The following is a 12,812-nucleotide window of genomic DNA, read 5'->3' as shown; positions in this document are numbered from 1 at the left end:
GCACTTCTAGTAAAGCAGGATGTCAAAGCATGTGCAAAGTGGTTAAAACAGTACTTTACACATGTTTTGACATCCTGCTTTACTGGAACTTCTCAAATGTGGGGGATTTAATAGGTGCGGACCCCCAAACCCATTTCGTCATCTTGAAGGGGACAGTTCCTCTTTAAATCAGAAGACCTATATTGGAGTACAGTGAGCCATGCTCTGGAGCTCAAGTGCCATCAGTTGGATAGCTTTAGAGATACTGTGAGTGAATTGTGAGTTTATACACAGCCACACATACTGTCTGTGAAAAACTAGGAAGTTAAATATACTGTAAAAATGTAAAATGGTGTTAGCTTCTACCAATAAAATAGAATATATATTAAAAAGAGATTGAAATAAATAAATGAAATAGTTGTAAACTGTACTCTTTATGTTATATATATATATATTTTTTCTCCAAACGGAACAAGATGATTTGGAATGCAGCAAAACATCATAAAAATGCATGTTTTATCACATAAAATCATATTACAAAATAAATATTGTACAAATATAGTGATTGTAAGTTTGCAGCATTTTGTCCCAATCTGTAAAAGTATATAAAATGTATTAAATGCCTTTTTTTTTTTTTTTTTTTTTTAAGTGCTCTCTTCTTTCAGTTACAATCAATGAACTCTGCCTTGGCCTTCAGTGTGAATTTCTGTCAAGAGAAAGAGACACAAAATCAGTGGATACAAATATTTATAATAATGTTAGTAGCTTTAATTAAAAAAAAAAAACAAATATTAGAAGAGAAAGACCTTCACACACTCCTAACAAAAACAAATGTACACTGCCAAAAAGATCAGACTAGTAATGCTATAAAGCAAGAAACAGGTGAATGCATGGGCCCTTGTTGATTTTAGCTTTTGTAGTATTACGTTTAACTATGAAAACACACACACACATATATATATATATATATATATATATATATATATATATATATATATATAGGAGATTGTGTAATGGGACTTTGTTTGGCTCAATGAAAAGCTTATTATGGTTAAGTCATAGAAACTTCATAAATGTAGGAGTACAGCAGTAATGTGTAAATGGTACCTACCTGAAATTCTTTTATGTAGGTCAGGAAATAACAGACAAAGCCAAAGGCTACTGTCCACTCACACACTGCACTCACCAAGTGTACCAGGTAGTCCTATAAAGGGGGGTGAGTTGAACAGTTGTAAACAAAGATGAAAGGACCAGAAGGCAAAGCCAGTGCCAGGATAAAAGGTATCTTCTCCTTGTTTTTTTATTAATTCATTTTCTTTATGTTCTACTTTTTAACATTATTAAGTACATAAATATATGATTTTTTTTAAAATATCAAGCACATATTATATAAATATACAGTGCACACTTTGATCTGAACACATACCTATATAGTTATATACATAGTGACACACCAGTTGTTTAAAACTGGTTTGGAGTCTCACAAACACTACTGTATATCAGAAACACTACCTTTTCATCTGGATCCCAGTGCAGCTGTGTTTTTGGCACCAGTAAAGCACACACAATCACTGGTGAAGTTACATGTCAAGGAGATACTGTACAAATAAGTTGCCTTAGCTGTCACAACAGTCAACTATCTGGTCAAAATAAAACACTTTACAAAAGGGCTCAAGGTTCTAAGGTAAATTAAAGTGTACTAATAAACTATTTGGCAGTTATATTAACACCAGCTCATATCTGAATCCTAAGTTACATATTTGTAACACAGTATGTGAATAGGGAAAGGATACTTGGGACAACAGCAATTATGGAAATGACTGAGATGACCATCCGGATGTGACACACTATCTGAGTGCTCCCTAAAGGGTGCATCTTGTAAGAGATGACAGATTGCAGAAAAATATATATGACACCGCTGATAAATGCAATAAAGGCACCAATGTCGTGAACTAAAGTGACAACTGTTTCCTGAAATTAAGAGAAAATATTCACATCAAAAAGGATACAATAGTTGTATTGCTGATGACAACAATATACAGTACACATTTTTTTGAGGAAATACTAAATATTTAGAATATCTAGAAACATTCATGTAAATAGTGACTTAAGTCTTTACTGGTGTTTCTTATTTTGACTTTATGATGTAGATATATACTTTCATAATACAAGAGAAAATAACATGAGTAACATTGCCACAACAATAAATATTGAACATGTTTGCAGGGCAATATTTACAATTCTGGCTTCAAGCTGTAAACTCTAAGATATGTGTAAGGGGTCTACCTGAAAGGTAGCAACAACACACATTCCCAAGCAGCCAATTATCCCACACAATAGTGTCGATTTGTTCAGTTTGGTAGAAATTGCATGTGTAGTTTCATTTAACGTCTCCAAAAACTTGTACCTCGTATACATTGTAGCCACGCCTACAAGAGTTCAGAGGCAAAAAGAGGAAGATGGATTAATGATTAAATGTGATGCATTACATATTAATACAAGCAGGGAGGCTATAACTTAAATGACAGCTGCACTTAAAGGAAGCATTTCTGCTTTTGCTTTCATGAGAAAGGGAACTTGATAACTTCGATTTTCAGTTCTACAATATCACAATCTGCCTCCAGCACTAATAATCCAGAACCAGTACAAAACAGCATGTACAATACCATCTTTATTGTTTTATTGGAGTATAAGGTGCTGCAATGGCTATTTTGAAAGCATACAGTTAACTATAATGACACTAACACTAGTCTGCTGATTATAATTCAATTAGATTTCAAGCTTAAATTGATAAATCAAGACTGAGCTGTTAATCTGTGAACAAAAAGTCTACTGTTCAGAAGGGTCATTTTAGCAAATCTTCTCAACAAAATCCACATAATTTGTGTGTGACCAACTGCCACACAGCCAAATCCACTTATTACAAAACAAGATTATTTACCTCACTATTTCAAACTCTGCAGGTGTCAGTTACTGTAGTTTACTTTGAATAAAATAGAGAAGACCTGAAATGGAAGTATCTATCGGGGATTAAACCCACAATCTCCTTTTTTTGGCAACAGATTCTGTAGCCCAGCTGTAAAACCAAAAATAAATAAATAAATAAAAGTGGATCAGCTGAACCTGCATAGGTCATAGATCTCATCCACCCCAGATGGGATTAGTATTTGTAATATTTCTCTCATATAAACCAGTCTGTTATAGAACAGAGATACATAAAGACTGGTTGTTTCAGATGGATACATAAACATGCTATAATGATGTATTTCATTACTTACCCAAAAAGGAAGCAAGCGTAATCATTATTCCAAAAATCTCACTTTCTGGAGGTTCTGTGCCTGTGTCACTGGGAAAAAACAAAGAGAAAATGTGTCAGACTTCACCGCAAAACATTTGGATAACCAAACTGGGTATTGTTTATGTGCTGTTGTGGGGATTATCCTACTTTAAAATGTAGGCACATGCAATTAAAGCATAGGTTTTATACTATAGTCCAGGGAAAAGGGTTAATAATGCATTCATGATATTTGGATTTTGCTATTATGTAAGGAACTTATATTTTTTTAATGAAGAACTGTCTATTATCTGACCTCCACAAAGCTTAGTAAACAACCTTGTTCAGTTATTACACACTTCGCTACGCAACTCATGGCTCATAATTAGCCTTAATATCAACTTACTCTTTTGTTCTCAACATTTCTTGGAATAAACCAAGATTATATGTGTTTCAGAAAAAAATGGCTTTGAAATTATTCTACAGAATTAAAACAACGTAGTATACATCTACTTCAGAATAGGCCTCGATATAACACAAATGGTGTTGTTCTTTATCAGAGATCCTTAGATTTAACACCAGGTGGGTTTTCCTTAATCAAACAAGTGTTAATATGTGAGGCGCATGATGCTGTCTATCTGTATGTCTGTCCTGCAGTAAATTGTATATAGTATAATTTACACTTCATCACTTCAAAAAATCTATTTTCTGTAGACAATATTTACACACAAAAATATCCTAAAGAATCTTGCAGCAATGTATTATTTTTATGTGGATTCATCTTTAACATGCTTCTCATATTGTTATTCAACATACAGTGGCTTGCGAAAGTATTGATCCCCCTTGGCATTTTTCCTATTTTGTTGCCTTACAACCTGGAATTAAAATGGATTTTTATTTGGATTTCATGTAATGGACATACACAAAATAGTCCAAATTTGTGAAGTGAAATGAAAAAAATAACTTGTTTAAAAAAATTCTAAAAAATAAATAACGGAAAAGTGGTGCTTGCATATGTATTCACCCCCTTTGCTATTAAGCCTCTAAATAAGATCTGGTGCAACCAATTACCTTCAGAAGTCACATAATTAGTTAAATAAAGTCCACCTGTGTGCAATCTAAGTGTCACAAGATCTGTCACATGATCTCAGTATATATACACCTGTTCTGAAAGGCCCCAGAGTCTGCAACACCACTAAGCAAGGGACACCACCAAGCAAGCGGCACCATGAAGACCAAGGAGCTCTCCAAACAGGTCAGGGACAAAGTTGTGGAGAAGTACAGATCAGGGTTGGGTTATAAACAAAAATCTGAAACTTTGAACATCCCACAGAGCACTATTAAAGCCATTATTAAAAAATGGAAAGAATATGGCACCACAACAAACCTGGCAAGAGAGGGCCGCCAAAACTCAGGGACCAGGCAAGGAGGGCATTAATCAGAGAGGCAACAAAGAGACCAAAGATAACCCTGAAGGAGCTGCAAAACTCCACAGCGGAGATTGGAGTATCTGTCCATAGGACCACTTTAAGCCATACACTCCACAGAGCTGGGCTTTACGGAAGAGTGGCCAGAAAAAAAGCCATTAAAGAAAAAAATAAGCAAACACGTTTGGTGTTCGCCAAAAGGCATGTGGGAGACTCCCCAAACATATGGAAGAAGGTACTCTGGTCAGATGAGACTAAAATTGAGCTTTTTGGCCATCAAGGAAAACGCTATGTCTGGCACAAACCCAACACCTCTCATCACCCCGAGAACACCATTCCCACAGTGAAGCATGGTGGTGGCAGCATCATGCTGTGGGGATGTTTTTCATCGGCAGGGACTGGGAAACTGGTCAGAATTGAAGGAATGATGGATGGCGCTAAATACAGGGAAATTGTTAAGGGAAACCTGTTTCAGTCTTCCAGAGATTTGAGACTGGGACGGAGGTTCACCTTCCAGCAGGACAATGACCCTAAGCATACTGCTAAAGCAACACTCGAGTGGTTTAAGGGGAGACATTTAAATGTTTTGGAATGGCCTAGTCAAAGCCCAGACCTCAATCCAATTGAGAATCTGTGGTATGACTTAAAGATTGCTGTACACCAGCAGAACCCATCCAACTTGAAGGAGCTGGAGCAGTTTTGCCTTGAAGAATGGGCAAAAATCCCAGTGGCTAGATGTGCCAAGCTCATACATACCTATCCCAAGAGACTTGCAGCTGTAATTGCTGCAAAAGGTGGCTCTACAAAGTATTGACTTTGGGGGGGGTGAATACTTATGCACGCTCAAGTTTTCTGTTTTTTTTTGTCTTATTTCTTGTTTGTTTCACAATAAAAAATATTTTGCATCTTCAAAGTGGTAGGCATGTTGTGTAAATCAAATGACACAAACCCCCAAAAAATCAATTTTAATTCCAGGTTGTAAGGCAACATAATAAGAAAAATGCCAAGGGAGGTCAATATTTTCGCAAGCCACTGTAGTCTTCACTTCATATATTCAAATTAGTAAACTACTGTCATTCAGCCTGCAGTATTCTGCTGTAAAAATTGGTAACTGTGACTAGTAAAAGCAGTAGTCTTATGATTTGTACTACTATAAAACATTCTCATTTATTGCAGTATTTTACTATAGTTAGTAAATTACACTACAGTATACTGCAATTTACTGATTTTATAGCAATTTATTACTTTTTTTTTCCTATGGATTAAGTCCACCATCTTTCACAACGCACAATGCAGAGGCTATAAAGATGTTTTCTGTGTAAGTAAGGCAATGGTGGCACATACCAGAATGCATTCAGTCTTACAAGAACTGAATTGTAGCAGTCAACACATTGTTTTATCATAAGGACCCTCAGCATCAGAGTCTTGTAGTGAATGATTTCTGGCATACACAACAAGTGGTTTTCATTTGGGTGACACAGGAGATGGAAAAAATAAACAAAACATAAGCAGTTGTGCATTGTATTGTCTAACACTTTTTAAAATTGTATTATTATACAGATTCTGTTTTGTTTTCTGTTGTACTAAAAAGAATTAGGCAAATACTTTGATGGGAAGTAACCTGAGTATAACTTCTGCTATATACATACAGGACTCGGCTGCCAAATATTTCGGCAGTAAAAAGTAAAATAGACTCAAACTATTGGTCAGAAATTAGAGGGATCACTCCCATAACCAGGAAATTTCCCGTGGTGAATAACGGATGCTCTTCCTATTAAAAAATGTGTATTTCACATGTTTTCATCATTCTCATGTCCAACTGTTTTTCCCATTCCACTAATTTAAAATAATGACATGGTTTCACATTTCACCATCGGGTTCCTGCGTTGCTCCACATGCAACCTTGAAAAAAAAAAACAAATGCACGCCTACACTACAGCAAACCACAAGCTGAAAAAGAAACCTGTTTTATATTACTTTTTTTATATTACTTTACAGTCCCCTCCATTTAAGTAAAAGAACGACTCGATCAAAGAATAACATTGTATAATTGAAATCACTTTCCAATAGCTGCGAATGTAAGAACAACTATCAAGGATTTATGTTCTAACTAGTACAGTACCACTGTTCACAACGTTTAACCTTAGATTAGCCTTTAAAATACCATTAAACTACATACATTTAATATATCAACCTACAATGCTTTCTTTAAAACAAACTCGGGTATACTTTACTGTAGTGTAGGTTGCGTGAATTACAAATGAACAGAGTTCACATATAGAATCCTTGCAAAATTAACCTGGGGTATACGGTAGTTGTTTTGTGTAGGCTACTGCACTTATTCTTTAGAAATTCAAAAAAAAAAATAATCAACAAATTTAAATACTGTATCTTACCTTATATACGGGAACACCGGATCTACGTGACGTTCAAGTAAAGCCGTAATATATGACACTATAAAAGAAGAGGACGACCAAATGACCAGTGAAACCGGCAAAAAACACATCCCTTCCATGAACCAAAACATCATGTCTGAAATATTTTTTCAAGGGTTAAAGTGTCTTTAAATAGTACACGGACGTCCTCTGTTTCCAATGGGTAACGCGACTTCTTTTCATGTCATTCTAAAACAAATTTGGAAGCAAAGACAATGAAATCAGACAACTTCAAAACTGTTACATATTGTGTCACGTGTGTGGGAGCGGTTATATACTCGCAGATATATATGGCTTTATTTCTATTTCAATGAGTTGAAACTAAACACCACTGAAACCTCTTCCTGTTTGACAGAGACGTGAACTTCAGCTGGGCGCATCTACCTTATCATTGTCACACGCAATACTCTCATCACTTGCATGACTTTTTTATGGTCAAGCAACTTTCTTCTAATTAAAAATACTGCTCATTTGAGTATGGTAGCCTACACGTAGATGCTGCCCTGTAGTTTACTTTCCACCTGTTCCATATTTTCCCTTCTACATTCTTAAATATATTGTACCAAGAAAACAGCCCCTGTATACTTTCAACGTCTTAGGCTGTCAAAAGTTTCATCTTAATACTCTCTACACCGTACTATTTGAACTGGCAGTTCTGGGTTTGCTGTATCTAGCTAAAAATCAGTGTTGGGACCTGGGAACCATTTACAGGTGATCCCTCACAGGAGTAGCCTACATGTAGCCTCCACAGTTGTGCCCAGTAGTATTGACCAAATGACCAAAGTTTAAATAAATCATACTTGTTGCACACTTCCATTAGTTATATGTGTAAATGTTCAGTTTTGATAAAAACGCACCTTGTAGTAAGCACGTATGTTTATTTTAAAACATGATATTTGGTACTAGGTACTAAGAAATCTGTTTGGAAATAGGGCTGCATTTCCTTGGTTATTTCACCTGGAGTGTAAAATTGTCCCCAGCAATTGAATACCATTTAATTTCTGGCATTAACCTACAAGTGTCTTCCCATTAAAAACCGACCTGCTTTCAGCAAGTGCCATTCTTTCACCGTAAGGACACTACTGAGGTGACGTTACATAGGATTTCCTGGGAGGAAGGCATGGAAATTGATAACTTTCGGTAACCTAATGTAGTACTTGCATATCTAATGGAAGTGGGAAAAAAAAGTAAGGGTAAAGGAATTTCAATCACTTTCATTTCAACCCTGTCCCCCTGAGTATCATACAATTATTAATGACTTTGATCAAATGCTTTTAACTCTGCTGTGAAAACATCAAAGTTCTTTGTCTCCAATCTAGATTAGTTCTACATCCAATACTCAATTGCTGAATTCAGTTGAATAGGGCGGTGAAAAGAACAGTCCTGAAATATTGAACAGGTGAAACCAATAGGTTGAGACAAGTGAAAAAATATAAACCCCAGATGTGAAAAGAGCAATGACAATTTTAATGATATACACTGAATGAGTGTTGGTACCTATGACCTATACTAAATGTACTGTTCATTTTTATTTTGGACTAATGGTACAAAAAAGATGTCTTGTATAATGAACCACAGTACAATCAGAATCTGAAACTATAGTGTCAATACAGTGCCAGGGGTGCCATAAATCCAGTCCCACTGGGGATTCACTTCTTGCTAATCATTTTTCATTCAGGTTTTGAAAAGGTACAGTTATTGACAAGCGTCGACAGCATGAAACTTCTTGTTAACTGCAGAACAGCACTGTGTCTTATCGAAAACAGAAGTGAAATCAAGCAAGCACCTCAATTCCCAGCAGCAAAAACAAGAAATAATGTTGCAATCCTGCCATATGGCTTCTTTCATGAGACAAGCCAACGCATACTGGAATCCATGTAAATTAACAGAACCAAATTGCACAAACGGAATATGCACAAAGCTTAGTTTTATCCTTCTGTTCCTTTTTCTCAAGTATTGCCGCTTCCTACTAAAGAAATTTTAGTTCTTAGGCAAGATTTCCCCTCCAAACTGGACCACTGTTGCTACTACATGCAGCAGCAGGTTATGGGTTGGAACCATTGTATCCAAATTGTCTGGTCATAATAATAATACACATTTTTTATATAGTGCCTTTAAAAGCAACACCTCAAAGCACTTTACAAACAAACAAAACAGAAAATAAAAACAGTCATAAAATGTCTTTCTATAAAGGTAGGTCTTTAAGCTAGATTTAAAAGTATTAAGAATGGTAGAATCCCTGATCTCTTTAGGAAAGTTTTAGGGCATAACAACAAAAAGCACTGTCGCCCATAGAACACAGGTGAACAGAGGGTGCACATAACACTCAAAAATCAGTTGAGCAAAGGTTGCAAGAAGGAATGTAGACTGATAAGAGTTCAGACAAATACCATGGAGCCAAACCATGTAAAGCCTTAAAAGAAGTACATTTTTAAAATCAACACGGAACCTGACAACCAGCCTATAGATCTGAGATAAATGTAATTTTGCAACGGAATTACATTAATTCTATGTTGAAATCCCTTTTAATATCTCTGAAGGTAAAACCCTCTAAAATATCATTTAAGTCCATGATGGCTGCTGAGTATTAGAGTCAACCAGTGCTCTCTATCCCTACCAAAGAAAATAATGCTTCATGTTTCTGTGGCAGGCTGGCGAGTGGATAGAGGCCCAGAGACAGTCTGTAGTTCAAAACAATAATTATTTTATTATAAATACACACAAAAAAAGGGCACAAGGGCCAAAACAAAGCAATTTAAACACAAAAAGAAAGACAAAAAGCAAAACTAACAAAAATAATAATGTCCAGGCTGGGCAATGCCTTCAATGGATTTATCAAAGTTCAAAAAAAAAAAAAAATCACACACCAAAAACCCACCAACCTGCTCCCTCAGCTCCCTCCTTCCAAATAAGAAGCAGAGGCCTCCTTTTATGTCAGGTGGCTGGGCGCTGATTGATCGTTAATTAAACTAATCATCTAATCAACCCCAGCCACCTGAACACAATGAACCAAGGCAGGTAGGGGAATTTAACCCCATCCCTGCCAATTTCTAAAGAGCAGAGCTGTGCTCTGCCACAGTTTCATTTGTTTTATTTTCAAGTCTCTTACCTTATGTGATTTTTGCAATCGTTCTCAGTTGTCATATTGCAATTACTAAATAATGTGTGCGTTAAAAACAAATATTATATATACTAAGATACTATATATATATATATATATGGTATCTTTCATTAATGAGCTGTTTTCGACCACTGGCCTGCCGTTGGCTGGATGTCCTTTGGGTGGTGGACCATCCTTGAAACACACGGGAAACTGTTGAGCGTGAAAAACCCAGCAGTGTTGCAGTTCTTGACACACTCAAACCTGAGCGCCTGGCACCTACTACCATACCCCATTCAAAGGCACTTAAATCTTTTGTCTTGCCCATTTACCCTCTGAGTGGCACACATACACAATTCATGTCTCAGTTTTGTCAAGGCTTAAAAATCCTTCTTTAACCTGTTTCCCCTTCATCTACACTGATTGAAGTGGATTTAACAGGTTACATCAATAAGGGATTATAGCTTTCACCTGTATTCACCTTGTCAGTCTATTTCATGGAAAGAGTAGTTGTTCCTAATGTTTTGTACACTGAAAAACAACAACAACAACAAAAACAGTTACACTCAGAAAACCAGCACGTCAAAAACATTTCATTGCCAAAAGAAAAAACAGACATCAATGATATATATATATATATATATATATATATATATATATATATATATATATATATATATATATATATATATACAGTGCCTTGCAAAAGTATTCAGACCCCTGACCAATTCTCTCATATTACCGAATTACAAATGGTACATTGAAATTTCGTTCTGTTTGATATTTTATTTTTAAACACTGAAACTCAGAATCAATTATTGTAAGGTGACATTGGTTTTATGTTGGGAAATATTTTTAAGAAAAATAAAAAACTGAAATATCTTGCTTGCAAAAGTATTCAACCCCTGTGCTGTGGAAGCTCCCAGTTTGCACCGATGAAAGAAATTGCCCTAATGAGGACACAATTATCATACCATTGGCCTCCACCTGTGAACCATTAAAATTGCTGTCACATTTTCTGGATAAAAACCTCACTGTTGAAGGATCATTGGTAAGGCTGTGAATCTGAAGGAAAATGAAGACCAAAGAGCATTCTACAAAAGTTAGAGATAAAGTAATACAAATGCATAGATTAGGGAAAGGGTACAAAATAATATCCAAGTGTTTGGATATCCCAGTGAGCACATTTGGATCATTAATCAGTAAGTGGAAGTTGCATCACACCACCCAGGCACTGCCAAGAAAAGGCTGTCCCTCAAAAAACAGCGCTCAAACAAGAAGGAGACTTGTGAGAGAAGCCAGAGAGGCCAACAATCACTTTGAAGGAGCTACAAAGTTCAATGGCTAGAAGTGGAGTAATCGTGCACCAGTCAACCATATCAAGAGCTCTGCATAACACTGGCCTGTATGGAACGGTGGCAAGAAAGAAGCCGTTACTCAAAAATTACCATCTGAAAGCACGTCTGGAGTTTACCAGAAAGCATGAGAGTGACCCAGCTGCGATGTGGGAAAAGGTTTTGTGGTCAGATGAGACCAAGATAGAGCTTTTTGGCCAAAACTCAAAGCGCTATTTGTGGCGCAAACCTAACACTGCCCATGCCTCAAAACACACCATCCCTACAGTGAAGTATGGTGGTGGCAGCATCATGCTGTGGGGATGCTTCTCATCAGCAGGGACTGGGCATCTTGTTACAATTGAAGGAAGAACGGATGGAGTAAAATACAAGAAAATACTGCAAGAGAATTTGCTTCAGTCTGCTAAAAAACTAAAGCTTGGGAGGAAATTCACCTTTCAGCAGGACAATGATCCCAAGCACAAGGCCAAAGCAACACTGGAGTGGCTCAAGAACAAAAAAGGTAAATGTCTTACAGTGGCCCAGTCAAAGTCCTGATCTCAATTCCATTGAGAATCTGTGGCACTATTTGAAAATTGCGGTCCACAAGCGTCGTCCAACCAACCTGAACAACCTGGAGCAAATCTGCCAAGAAGAATGGGCCAAAATCACTCCGACACTGTGTGCAAAGCTGGTACATACTTACCCTAAAAGACTTAAAGCTGTTATTGCAGCAAAAGGTAGCTCTACCAAATATTAATGTGTGGGGTCTGAATACTTATGCAAGCAAGATTTCAGTTTTTTATTTTTCTTAAAAATATTTAAAAAAATATCGAACAGAACCAAATTTCAATGTACCATTTGTAATTCAGTAATATGAGACAATTGGTCAGGGGTCTGAATACTTTTGCAAGGCACTGTATAATATAAGTTGTAGTTGTGTGCTTTTACATGAGTTCTACTTTTCAGTTCTCAAATCTTTCCCTAAATATATGTAACACAACAAATGCATGCTAGATCAGCCAAAGTAGCCTTACAGAAGTAAAAGCTGCCAAGATCAAGTTTAAGCCCACTATGTGGTGACCGTGAGCAAATTATGGTTTGGATTGTGGGTCAGATAAGCAGAATATTTCACCAATTATATATATCTGTGGTGATCATAGACTGCACACATGCCAAATTCATTGACTCCATTTATTGCAACTTTTACCTTAAATTATAGCATTTACTACAGCCTTTACGGTCATCACTAGAGTGTAAGAG

At 36.4% G+C, this 12,812-nt stretch overlaps 1 protein-coding gene across 3 annotated transcripts; it reads right to left on the bottom strand.

Annotated features, from left to right (window-relative positions):
• Positions 1-638: 638 nt before the first annotated feature.
• Positions 639-7,350, bottom strand: dram1 (DNA-damage regulated autophagy modulator 1). Of its 3 annotated transcripts, XM_041255099.1 has the most exons (8): positions 7,077-7,165; positions 6,025-6,121; positions 3,258-3,325; positions 2,266-2,408; positions 1,773-1,950; positions 1,492-1,550; positions 1,091-1,183; positions 639-685 (listed from the first exon to the last, which is right to left on the bottom strand). In XM_041255099.1, exons 2-8 carry the CDS (start codon positions 6,096-6,098, stop codon positions 641-643), a joined length of 660 nt encoding a protein of 219 aa, XP_041111033.1. In that variant the 5' UTR covers positions 6,099-6,121; positions 7,077-7,165; the 3' UTR covers positions 639-640. The 3 variants fall into 3 exon arrangements, with proteins under 3 accessions (XP_041111033.1, XP_041111034.1, XP_041111032.1); XM_041255100.1 differs by lacking the exon at positions 6,025-6,121 and having other exon boundaries at positions 1,166-1,183; positions 7,077-7,350; XM_041255098.1 differs by lacking the exon at positions 6,025-6,121 and having other exon boundaries at positions 7,077-7,349.
• Between the last annotated feature and the right edge of the window lie 5,462 nt (positions 7,351-12,812).

This window comes from Polyodon spathula, chromosome 7 (genome assembly GCF_017654505.1).
Source record: "Polyodon spathula isolate WHYD16114869_AA chromosome 7, ASM1765450v1, whole genome shotgun sequence".
In the NCBI taxonomy this organism is placed as follows: Eukaryota; Metazoa; Chordata; class Actinopteri; order Acipenseriformes; family Polyodontidae; genus Polyodon; species Polyodon spathula.
This window is presented reverse-complemented; position numbering and strand designations above follow the sequence as displayed.